Consider the following 13,217-nt stretch of genomic DNA (forward strand, 5'->3'; position numbering starts at 1 on the left):
ATGGGAAGCCATGCACACAACCTACCGTTAGGGCTGGGCAATACAGTCATATCTTGGATCCTGAACGCCCTGGAACTCGGACATTTTGGCTCCCGAACGCCGCAAACCCAGAAGTGATTGTTCCAGTTTGCAAACATTCTTTGGGAACCCAAACGTCTGACAGCGCTTCCGCAGCTTCTGACTGGCTGCAGGAGCTTCCTGCAGCCAATCAAGAGCCGCAATTTGGTTTTTGAATGTTTTGGAAGTCAAACAGACTCCCGGAACGGATTCCGTTCAACGTCCAAGGTCGATATTGCCCAAGACCGGTCTGAAGTCCATATCATGATAACAGTTCCACAGTTTTTGACCTGGCAACGTATCACAAATCATTATGTGTGTGTGTGTGTTTATGTGTGCGCGATGCAAAAATCACAATGTGGCGAAAACCGTGGAGCCAGCAAAAGTGGATTTTATTACAAAAACAAACACACACAAAACCCTGCCATAGATCAGGTCTGGAAAAAGGTGTGGGAGGATTAGGAAGGAACCTATGGGCCTCTGCAACGATTTGGAAATGACATTAGCAGAACAGTCTCTGAAAAAAATACAAATTGGAAAAGATGACTGAACAGAAGGACCAAAATTCCAGAGAAAAGAGAAACCTCTGTCCATGTTTGCAGGTACCAATATGCAGTTTGATTTGCACCCTCTACTTCTCCAAATGATGGGAAGTTCTGGAGAAGCTGGACTGGACAGGACATCATAAGGCATCATAAGGACAGGACCATAGCTGTCAACTGACAGATTTGAAAATAAGGGACCAGCAGCCAAAATAAGGGATTTTAGTCAACCAGTTAAAAGGGACCAGATAATTTGGGAGAGCAGCGCCGGTTTTTAGCCCTTCGTTTCCAGAGGTTGCTGCTCAAGACACCAGCCGATGAAACACTGCAATTAAATAACTACAAGCAGCAACCACTTTTCGCGCAAAACGAAGCCCAAGCTACGAAGATGCTGCTGCAGTTCTGTATCTTTTCTCTCGTGCTCCATCTGCAGCTCTCAATTCCATCAGGTGGGGTGGGAGGAAGGGGGGGGGGGAAATAGCGCCCGAAGTAAACCCGCAGATCAGACCATCTATGCTAGTCTACCACTACAAATCTATGGGAGAAGCACTTCCGGTCCTGTCCTTGTAGCCCTTGGAACACCTGCCCGCGCCTCCGCCTCCGCCTCTTCCTGAACTGCTTTCTCTATGGTTGCCCTCGCTCTCCTCTCAAGGCTCCTTAGCAATTCATAGGCCGTGCCAGGCTGCCCATCTAATTCAGGTCCTTTGGCGGCTCAGCCGCAGTACGGCCTAGCGGGAGCGGCGGCGTAGGGCAGAGGGGAGGCCCCAGGCAGAGACGGCTCAGTTCGGCGGCCGCGAGGAGGATGGTGGCGGAAGGGCCTGAGGCTCCCACCGGTCCCGGCGGGGAGGGGCTCCCGGGGGCCGAGGCTGGTGAGAGGAGGCCGGAGGGGGGCGGGCCGGGCAGCCAAGCAACACACTTGGAGCCTCCCTCCTCCCTGGCCAGCAGGGAGGGAGGGAGAGGAGCTGCTTCCTTTGAAACCCGGGAAATTTAAGGGACACGCATCAATAAGGGACAGCAGCGGGACACAGTGCTGGGATAAGGGACTTTCCCACCAAATAAGGGACGGTTGACAGCTATGGACAGGACATGCTTATTTACAAATATACAGGTTGAGCTGGCAGCCGCACACGGGAAGGCCACACATGGTAGCCCCCAAATACCTGAAACCCAAACTAGCAGAACTCTGATTGCCTACGCACCCATTTTCAGGCATTCCCAGTCTCCAGCCTCTCTCTCTATCTGAACACTCAAGAGCAACTTCAAAGGTGGTTCAGCATCCTCTTTGAATTGATTAATAAGAAAGCCATGCTCCATGGCGGGGGCACAAGGAACACAGTAGGCAGTCAGAAGGGAGCAGAGCCACAGTTTTAGGCCTCCATCTTGCCAGAAATCATCACCTATTGAAAATCGCTTTCATCGACATTCAGCTCTGGGATCTCATCAGCCGTCACGTTCAGCTCTGGGATCTCATGAGGCATCACATTCAGTTCTGGGATCTCATCAGGCGCCTCAAACAGACGAATGGGTGGTGGTAGCAACTGCTGATCATCACCCGGCAGTGGAAGGAAAGGATCTGGTGTGGAGGAAACAGGAGAGAAGGAGAGAATCATCTGGGAACTGAAGGAGGAAATACTGTAGAGATCTGGTGTGCTGCGACCCAGAATAGAAACCCAAAGCATTGCAAATGTAGCCCCAGGAGACTACCCTCTGTTGCAAGGACTTCAACCCTCAAGAGGGCCACAGATTCACCACTCACCTTGCCTGTCGGACAGAAGGCATTGCAGGCCGCGCGCCAAGCCCGCCAAATCATTGTTCAAGTGCTCATCATCTGCAAGGGCCAAACCATTCAGCCAGGGAGCTTGAACGCCCTGCTCCAATCCCGCCAGATCGTGGTTCAAGTGCTCATCGTCTGCAAGGGCCAAATCATTCGGCCTGGGAACTTGAACGCAGTGCTCCAATCCCGCCAGATCGTGGTTCAAGTGCTCATCGTCTGCAAGGGCCAAATCATTCGGCCTGGGAACCTGGATCTCTTCTGGCTGCCTGGACAAATAAGAACACACATATATATGTGTGTGTGTGTGTGTGTGTGTGTGTGTGTGTATATGCATGCATGCCGTTTTTTTCTGTGTATAAGACGCCACATGTATAAGACGACACTATTTTTTTAAAACCCGAAATTAAGTTGTTTAGCTTTTTTGGGGGGTGGGGAGGTCACTTCTCCCAATCACTCACCCGTCTGCCTACCACAGCTGATCGCTTGCCACAGCCACTGCCAATTGCACACCTCGCTGCAGCCGACAATTTTCTGCCCATTCGCCACCTCCAACACCCCACCCGCCCACTTGCTGCAGCCAGCAATCGCCTGCGAAATTGCCACAGCCAATTGCCAGCAGGCCTTGCTGCAGCCACCAATCACCCGCCCAATTGCAACTGCCAATCTCCTGCTTGCTTCTGCCATTAATTGCACATCCCCCCTCCGCATTCACTATCCATGTATAAGACGACACCCAATTTTTGCCTTTTTTTTTGTCAAAAGCATCGTCTTATACACAGAAAAATATGGGTGGGTGGGTGTAGTTTTACAATTTAAAATACTCATTTAAACATCCTTCAAATATCAATGACTTCCCTTCTTCTCTTTCCACGGTTCATTTTGCATATCATAAATCCTTGCATATTTTACAAAAACTAAACCATTCAGTATTCCATTATTGCATCCATCAAAACTTATTTACACTGTTCAATTTATTTTACTGCTGCCAACATTTTCAGGTGTACACAATTTGCCGCCATATACTCGATAAACGTTTTCCAATCTTCTCTAAACGTATATTCTCCTAGTTCCTTGATTCTATATGTTAAGTCTGCAAGCTGCGCATATTCTGTCAGCTTAAGTTGCCATTCTTCTCTGGTTGGGACCGCGCTCATTTTCCATTTTTGGGCTAACAAAACATGGGCCGCAGTAGTGGCATACATAAATAACTTTTTCTGACATCTGGGAATTTCCGTTGGAATTATCCCCAACAAAAAGGACTCTGTGTTTGTTTGTTTTTTTAAAGTACTTTTAAACATTTTTTTCAATTCATTATGGATTATTTCCCAATACTCTCTTACTCTTTTACATGTCCACCACATATGAAAGAATGTTCCCTCAACCTCTTTGCATCTCCAGCACTGATCTGATTCAGTCTTATACATCTTAGCAAAGCTAGGTAAAAGTAAATGTAAAGGGACCCCTGACCATTAGGTCCAGTCGTGACCGACTCTGGGGTTGCAGCACTCATCTCGCTTTATTGGCCGAGGGAGCCGGCGTACAGCTTCCGGGTCATGTGGCCAGCATGACTAAGCTGCTTTTGGCAAACCAGAGCAGCGCATGGAAATGCCGTTTATCTTCCCGCCTGAGTGGTACCTATTTATCTACTTGCACTTTGACATGCTTTCGAACTGCTAGGTTGGCAGGAGCAGGGACCGAGCAACGGGAGCTCACATCACGGGGATTCGAACCGCTGACCTTCTGATCGGCAAGTCCTAGGCTACTCGGAGTTAAATACCATCTGCAAATCGTTTTCAAGTACAGTGGTACCTTGGGTTACATACGCTTCAGGTTACAGACTCCGCTAACCCAAAAATAGTACCTCGGGTTAAGAACTTTGCTTCAGGATGAGAACAGAAATCGTGCTCCAGCAGCGTGGCAGCAGCAGGAGGCCCCATTAGCTAAAGTGGTGCTTCAGGTTAAGAACAGTTTCAGGTTAAGAACGGACCTCCAAAACGAATTAAGTACTTAACCTGAGGTACCACTGTAGTTCTCCTTTACAGAATAACATGCTGTAAACTTCAAATCGTTTAAGTTTTTCCCAGAGGTTAAAATCTATCCCGCCCCCCCAATCTAATAACAGATTATACATTTTAGGCAAAATTCTGTCCTGAATTTTCCAACGTGCAGCTTCACTGCCTGTCCACAAGGGAAAGAGAGTGCGCTACGACTTTCAGATGCAGGACTAGATGGGATGTTGAGGCAGTGCCTTTTCTAACATGGCAACCAGGCTGCAAAACTCTCCCTAAAAAGCTTTGTTTGGCTGCCTCTCCTTTAGGCATCAAGCAAGCTGCAAAGAGCCTTTTATCCCATTGAGCATAGGTTAAAGTTTTGTCTTTGCCTAAGGTTTGGGTGTCTTTGCCTATGGCCCACCAGATGTCCCAATTTGGCCCATCAGGGTGTTTCCCCAAAGCCACACCCACCTGCCTTACACCTGACATTCTATGTGACATCACCGATAAGCTGATGGGTGGTGAGAGCTGGTCCTCCGAAGATCAGCTACACTAAGGAGTTCCCTTAGTGCTTGGAGTCACCAGACTTCATAGAAACGGCAGGTCAAAGTGGCCCACTGTAGATGGGGGGAGCCCAGGATGTTCCTCCCACAACCCCAGCCCAGGGGATTAAGTATGCAGGGCAGCCCCAAATTTCTGATGTCCCCAATAGGCTCAGAAGTTGAAAGAGGTGTGATGAGATCTGGCATGGCAAGTACCGTATTTTTCGCTCCATAAGGCGCACCTGACCTTAAGACGCACCTAGTTTTCAGAGGAGGAAAACAGGGAAAAAATATTCTGAAGCAAATGTTGTACTAAACTATTTAATAAGCTACTGGTATATCAGCGTGAGACTGAGAGGGACAGGAGTTGTATGTTTGTTTAGTGTGCGTGCTCAAGGAGCCAGCAGACCAGCTCAGACGTGGGGGGATTTGCGTAATTTCCCCCTCTCCCTCATCCCCTGCCCTCCAGTCCCCAGCAGCCTTCCTATTTTACCTCCTGATTTTAACTGCGCTCGTGGCTCAGAGCTCGAGGTTGGCTTTTTTTTGCTGCTGGTTGCTTAAATTTTATCCTTCCGGATCCAACCCCTCCTGTGGCCTGCCGTCCCTCTGCAGCCTCATTGCTCCGTTTAGGGAGCGTGCGGACCTTTGCTAGCTGAGGCTGCTGCAGCTGTTGCTGGCTAGGCACCGCTTTTAAAAGCGCCCGCTGGCTCTGAATCACCTGCCTCATCCCGGCTCGCTGTAAAGCAAACAAAGGGAGAGCCGCGCAAAGCGGGACAGAAGCCCTGTAAGCGGCTCCTGCTTTGCTTGACTGACGGGAGCCATGGCTGCGGTCCAGTGCATTCGCTCAGACGCACAGGCAATTTCCCTTTCTTTTTAGAAGGAAAAAAGTGTGTCTTACGGAGCAAAAAATACGGTAAGCTCTCGAAGAGGCTGACATGGGATGAGATGGCACAACTCACTGAGACGAGACTCTGATCAGGCGGCGGTTCAAGTAGCGTCTCTCTTCTGTCAGGTCCGCTGGGAAGGAGAGAAAAAAGGGTGTGTAAGGGAGCTAGAAGCAGGATTGGACCCCTCACCAACCAAAGCAAGGAAGACAGCACTGAGCTCAGCACCCATGAGTTCTGCCTCAGTGGATTCTGCATTCAGAGAGTGCCTGAAGTTTGTACAAATGTTACTCGAATTCTATGCTTGAGAAGAGATCTGGAAATCTGTCTTGTTGATATGCAAATGCACACCTTTTTATATATAAAAAAGGAATAATTTACTTTGAAGTTTTTGAGTTGCAGGGCAGAATCCACGAACAGGGAGAAAAGTCAGCAGAAGAAGATTGGAAGAAATTTAAGGATTATCTACAGAAATATTATAAAATTAGTGAATTTTGAAAAGATGTTGGTTTGAACCTTGGTGGGGACTAGCTGTTATGATAAAGATAATGGGGATTATAATGGTTTATGTTATTAAATTTAAAAAAAAAAGCTGAATGGAAAATAAGGTTTTATTTTAAAAGGAATGCCAAGAGATTAGGATTTGCTGAATTAATAAGGTGAACTAGAGAACAAGAAGGGGAGGTATGAGGAAGTCAAAGAAATATGTGATTGAAAAACTGTTATTGAAACTGAATTGTTTTTAATATTTTTCTTTTTTGTGTGTGTTTATATAAAATTGGAAAATCTAATAAATATTCATTTTTAAAAAATGAAGTTTTTGAGTTGCAGAGTTAGTAACTATGATTTATTTATTTTTTTAAAAAAGCAAATATCTGTGTAGAGGAAAGGGGAAATCTGGATTATCTAGAGGGGGAAACAGGTTGGCCAACAATGTTGTGTGGATGCTGTGTTAAGAGTGAAGGCAGACACAATGTTTTTAGAGCTGTGGAAGCATTCTGGAAGTGTTTTCAGGGTGACACTTTTACTGTAGAACCTATGGAGGTCTATGAAGCCCCAGCACCAGATTAATGTCCAAGTGCACCGTATTTTTCGCTCTATAAGACACACCAGACCACAAGACGCACCTAATTTTGGGAGGAGGAAAACAAGAAAAAAAATATTCTGAATCTCAGAAACCAGAACAGCAAGAGGGACCGCTGCGCAGTGAAAGCAGCAATCCCTCTTGGTGTTCTGGCTTCTGGGATAGCTGCGCAGCCTGCATTCGCTCCATAAGACGCACACACATTTCCCCTTACTTTTTAGGAGGGAAAAAGTGAGTCTTATGGAGCAAAAAATACGGTATTTTAATTCTCAAGAGACAAGCTCAGGGGCAGGCGGTTTGCAAGTGTGAAGCAGAAGCCAGCAGCACTGATTGGCATTCCCCTGATGATGTGACCAATGAACCTTGCTCCCTTCACCCCAACCCATGGAGAAGTCTTGCACTTTCAGAAATGTTTCTTAACAGCCAATACATTGGCAAATAAGTAGGTAAGCCTTCATGTAAAACATTCCTTTATTAATTTCCCCAAAATAAAAGGAGAGCCTACTTGAAGTATGGGGGCAAGACTAACAGCTGAGTTAACCTTCAACTTGCTGGTGTGCATGTCCAAATTTGGGACTAAGCCAGGCCTACACCAGAGCTGAAAAATTTGCTGCACGTTCCGGTTTTGTATAATTATTATCTGTCTTCACCCTTAGACAGTAAACTCCGCAGAGCAGAGGCTCTGGCTTTTTCTTCTTTTTGTTGTAAATTATGTTACTCTGTGAAGTTCTATGACATAGATGGCAGCATATAAAGTTTACCATAGTTATCGTCAGTGCTTTTTTTCTAGAAAAAGAGGTGCCGGAAATCACAATGAACACCTCCCTTATTTAATAATAATAATAATAATAATAATAATAATAATAATAATAATAAATTTTATTTATATCCCGCCCTCCCCAGCCGAAGCCAGGCTCAGAGCGGCTAACAACAGTAAAACAATAAAACATTCTAAAATCATTTCATTATAGAATTAATTCCAATCAAATTCATGGCAACCATTGGGCTAGAGTTCTGTGAGGATAACCAAAGGATAACCAAAGGCAATGGCGCTCCCCTGAGATGTGCCGGAACTGACATCTAGTGAGTTCCGGCTGAAAAAAGCCTGATCATCATCATCATCATCATGGCAGCCATAAAAGCTGCAGGTGTTGTTTCAAAACCTCACCTCACCAGCAATCAAGTTCTCTGTGGCTCAGGACCCCAATCCGTTAAAGACTGCCTCTTCCCACATGAACCTACCCGGACCCTGAGATCATCTTCTGAGGCCCTCCTTCGTGTGCCGCCTCCTCAAGCGGTCCAGAGGACGACAATACAAAAACAGGCCTTCTCTGCAGTGGCTCCCCGTCTGTGGAATGCTCTCTCTGGGGAGGTTCGGCTGGCGCCTTCATTATACACCAGGCAAAAACGTTTCTTTTTAACCAAGCCTTTGGGTTGATCTGATTTACACCCCATGCCCTTTTAAAATGTGGGTTTTTGGGGGAGGTGTGTTATTGGGTTGTTGTTTTAACTTTTATTATGTACCGTATTTTTCGCTCTATAAGACACACTTTTTCCCTCCTAAAAAGTAAGGGGAAACGTGTGTGCGTCTTATGGAGCGAATGCCAGCTGCGCAGCTATTCCAGAAACCAGAACAGCGAGAGGGATTGCTGCGCAGCGCTCCCTCTTGCTGTTCTGGCTTCTGGGATTCAGAATATTTTTTTTCTTGTTTTCCTCCTCCAAAAACTAGGCACGTCTTATGGTCTGGTGTGTCTTATAGAGCGAAAAATACAGTATTTTGTGGTTTTCTATCTTATCCCTGAGACCCCTGGGTATAGGGCGGTATATAACTTCAGCAAATCATAATCCATCACCTGAGGAGGCTGAATTCTGCACGGCGAGATTACAGAAATACTGAATACATATAAGCCGGGCCCATAAACGTGAAAATGCAAGACATCCGAATGCCCTGGAATTCAGGGCATAGAAGAGTGTCATGAAAGAGGGAACCCCATGACAATCTGGCAGGCAGGAATACCTTGCCGGCGTTCGCTATAGTAAGGAGAAAAAGCTGAATCCCGGGGCGTGTCAGGATAGAGATACTTCAGTGGATTCTCAGATTTTTGCTCCATAGCCAGGAAGTGATAGTCATGGATGATGTCTGGCAGCGCCAGGGACTTTAGCTCGACGCAGGTGTAGGGCTCCACTGACTGGAACCTGGGGGAACCTGCAGAGGTTAGAAACACATAGTCAAAGTGTCAGGTGGAGTTCTTTCTGATCTTGTCTGGAGATCAACCCATCCAGATGATGGATAGATAATTTATTATGGTCAAAGACCAGCTCGTATAACACAGTAAAAACAGCGTCCATAAAGTTAAAATAGACAATCAGAGCAGATTGCAGCAATAGCTCATGAGTTAAAATTGAGATATATACATACACCCGTACAACTGAGATTTGGGCTACCATAGAAATTGACCCTGAGGCGCCCCAAAGGGCGACATCAGCATTTCCCTAGTAAGCTATTTTATTCTAGAGAATGATCTGTTCCTACAAATCTGGGCACAGAATCTGGCTACCAGCCAGGTTGTTAGGTGGAATTAGTTTTGTTCATGCAAGCTTTTTCAAAATTGCATTTTAAATACATAAATTCTTCTTAGGCTATCTCTGTTGCAAGAATTCCCACCGTCTTATCTTCTAGTGTTCGCTGACAATTATAAAAATTCTGTTCTGGGTTTTGTGTTTGTTTTTTTTAATCATTGTTTTGTAACAAGAAACCAAGGGAATATTTACTGAATAGCAGCTATATAAAAGTTAAATAAAACAGACAGGCAGGCTTAGAATGAAAATGGTCTGCCTACATCTCACCAGCATAGGGCCTGATTTAGGTTTGATGAGGCCCGAAGCTACTGAAGGTAATGGGGCCCTTTATACGCCCAGCTGTCCTTTGTCACCAACAAATTGTTGCTTTTTTGTGTTGAGTATCTGCTATATGGTAATTTATGGACCTAATAGGTATCCAAAGCCATTTGCACATAACAAAATATGTATTTTATCAAAGTAATTGTTGAACTGAAATACAATTAAGAATAAGTCTATTAATACATCCAGGTTTTTTCCTTTAAATTTTTTTGGGGGCCCCCAAGAGGGTGGGGCCCTAAGCTATAGCTTGTTGAAAGGTAAAGGGACCCCTGACCATTAGGTCCAGTCGCGGACGACTCTGGGGTTGCAGCGCTCATCTCGTTTTATTGGCTTAGGGAGCCGGCATATAGCTTCCGGGTCATGTGGCCAGCATGACTAAGCCGCTTCTGGCGAAACAGAGCATCGCACGGAAACACCGTTTACCTTCCCGCCGGAGTGATACCTATTTATCTACTTGTACTTTTTGGTGTGCTTTCGAACTGCTAGGTTGGCAGGAGCAGAGACCGAGCAATGGGAGCTCACCCCGTCGCGGGGATTCGAACCGCCGACCTTCTGATCAGCAAGTCATAGGCTCTGTGGTTTAACCCACAGCGCCACCCCTTGTTTATCTTATACGTAAATCTGGCACTGCACTAAACACATGAGGAGAGTTCAGAAGGACTGACAAAAATGGGAGGGTGTATCAATACCTCATTTTGGAAAATCCTGGTGCTGGTTCATGCATTCTATTTATTTATTTGGACCACCTTGTAAGTACTTAAATAATAATAATTTGTATTTAAAGGATTTTCACCTTCAAATCTGCAGGAAAGCAAAAGGAGATGGACTTAGTTCTGCCCCCGTGTAGAACTGGGACTGAACTGCAATGGATTTCTCCATCCCCAGTTCTCATACACATTTATCAGGTATAGAGATGGAAAGGCCTGGGGGGAAAACCTCCCTGAAAATGGGGGACTGGTGGCAAATATTCCCACTTCCACACCTGTTTTTGCTGGTTCCAGGGACACAAGAACAGGCCCTATAGCTGATTTTCCTTACCCCAGTGCAATCCAGTTAAAATGATAAAAAATGAAAATAAAAGGCCCTGTGGAACGCCCTTCCAGCAGATGTCAAAGTGATAAACAACTACCTGACATTCAGAAGACATCTTAAGGCAGCCCTGTTCAGGGAAGTTTTTAACGTGTGATATTTTACTGTATTTTTGGTTTCTATGGAAGCCGCCCAGAGTGGCTGGGGAGGCCCAGCCAGATGGGCGGGGTATAAATAATAAATTATTATTAATTATTATTCTTATTTTGGTTTTTGTCATGTCCTTCAGAGACAGTCCAGACTTGCTTGATTTAATTAGCATTTCCCAGCTCTGCATCAATAATCAATACTTCAGATTTGCAATCGTAGCTTGGACTGTATGTTGTTTTTAACCTTGCTTATTTTCTTGTCCGAATGCTTGATTAAGTTATACTAATTAAAGGAAATGGATTTGCTGCAAGCCTAAAAACTCATCTTTGAACCATAAATTTTCTGTGTGCTGACACAAAGGGGCACGAACGCTCCAGCTTAACATGGCAGAGGGAAGTAAGGTAAAAACTCTCTAACCGCTATACTTATATTTCCCCCGCTGAGCAAGGCAAAGTTGTCACAGGGACAACTGTTCCCCACATTCCACCCCCATTTTCACAGATTTTTTAAAAGGGATTCACATCTCTAATCAGTGCGTAAGTTAAAAAATACAATGAAGCATTGGAAAAATTGTTTTTTTAAACCCCCCCCCCCAAGAAGAATTAAAAAAAAAACAGCAGAAAAACACACACACTGTGATGATTAAGAAGAAGAATAGTTTGGATTTGATATCTCGCCTTTCACTCCCTTTAAGGAGTCTCAAAGCGGCTCACATTCCCCTTTCCCTTCCTCCCCCACAACAAACACTCTGTGAGGTGAGTGGGGCTGAGAGACTTCAAAGAAGTGTGACTGGCCCAATGTCACCCAGCAGCTGCATGTGGAGGAGCGGAGACGCGAACCTGGTTCCCCAGTTTACGAGACTACCGCTCTTAACCACTACACCACACTGGCACCACAAGGCAAGGCAAGGGAGAGAATTCCAGGAAATAACCTGTGTTGTCGAAGTCCACCCAGGTAAAGGTGATGCCCCCATTTGCGGTGCTCTCACTGAAGCGCAGTAGGAAGGTGCCTGCCCTCTTCTTCTTCAGCAAACTCCTCTCCCGCTTGCGGCTCACGAACCCCATGATGAGGCTAGGATGCGATGCAGGTGGGAAGAGGAGAAATATCGAGGTCAAACAGCTGCCACCTTTGTGCTGCCTTAACTCCCTCCCGACAACTGTAGCCTCACATCAGATGGGTGGGGTACAAATAATAAAATTACTTTTATGACAATCTCTTCCTGCAGCCCCCTCCCCTGAGTGACAAGGACAAGGAATTTACTCAATTACTGAAAACATGCACTGGCCAGTATGTGACTTGGATGTAGGGCAGGGTGGCTCATAGCTGAGACAGCATCTACAGGTGAAACTCGAAAAATTAGAATATCGTGGAAAAGTTCATTTATTTCAGTAATTCAACTTAAAAGGTGGAACTATTATATGAGATAGACTCATGACATGCAAAGCGAGATACAGTGGTACCTCAGGTTACATACGCTTCAGGTTACAGACTCCGCTAACCCAAAAATAGTACCTCGGGTTAAGAACTTTGCTTCAGGATGAGAACAGAAATCGTGCAGCAGCAGCAGGCCCCATTAGCTAAAGTGGTACCTTGGGTTAAGAACAATTTCAGGTTAAGAACGGACCTCTTGAATGAATTAAGTACTTAACCCGAGGTACCACTGTATGTCAAGCCTTTATTTCTTATAATTGTGATGGTCATGGCATACACCTCAGCAGTGCCACAGGCTGATAGCATCCATGCCATGCCACACTGAGGCAGTAATTGATGCAAAAGGGCCCCAAACCAAGTACTGAGTACATATGCATGCTTCTACTTCTCAGAGGTCCAATACTGCTCTATTTGCAATCCTTGTTTTGCTGATTTCATTTAATATTCTAATTTTCTGAGATTGTAAATTTGGGCTTTTCATCAGCTGTACGCCATGACCATCACAATTATAACAAATAAAGGCTTGACACATCTCGCTTTGCATGTCATGAGTCTATCTCATATATTATTTTCACCTTTTAAGTTGAATTACTGAAATAAATTAACTTTCCCACGATATTCTAATTTTTCAAATTTCACCTGTAGTTTTGAATACAGTGGTACCTCAGGTTAAGTACTTAATTCGTTCCGGAGGTCCATACTTAACCTGAAACTGTTCTTAACCTGAAGCACCACTTTAGCTAATGGGGCCTCCTGCAGTTGCCGCGCCGCCAGAGCACGATTTCTGTTCTCATCCTGGAGCAAAATTCTTAACCCGAGGTACTATTTCTGG

At 45.4% G+C, this 13,217-nt stretch overlaps 1 protein-coding gene across 1 annotated transcript in view; it reads right to left on the reverse strand.

Moving 5' to 3' along the window:
- Nucleotides 1-428: 428 nt before the first annotated feature.
- The window catches only part of STAT2 (signal transducer and activator of transcription 2), a 48,135-nt gene continuing 35,346 nt past the window's right edge, over nucleotides 429-13,217 (reverse strand). The window contains exons 20-24 of the mRNA XM_083599200.1: nucleotides 11,886-12,025; nucleotides 8,892-9,080; nucleotides 5,866-5,923; nucleotides 2,356-2,639; nucleotides 429-2,172 (exon numbers count right to left, since the gene is read on the reverse strand). Of these exons, the coding sequence (XP_083455326.1) occupies nucleotides 1,997-2,172; nucleotides 2,356-2,639; nucleotides 5,866-5,923; nucleotides 8,892-9,080; nucleotides 11,886-12,025 (847 nt within the window). The 3' untranslated portion in view covers nucleotides 429-1,996. The remainder of the gene's footprint in view (nucleotides 2,173-2,355; nucleotides 2,640-5,865; nucleotides 5,924-8,891; nucleotides 9,081-11,885; nucleotides 12,026-13,217) is intronic.

The sequence above is a fragment of the Podarcis filfolensis genome (genome assembly GCF_964270895.1).
Source record: "Podarcis filfolensis genome assembly, chromosome: 2".
Lineage (NCBI taxonomy): Eukaryota > Metazoa > Chordata > Lepidosauria > Squamata > Lacertidae > Podarcis > Podarcis filfolensis.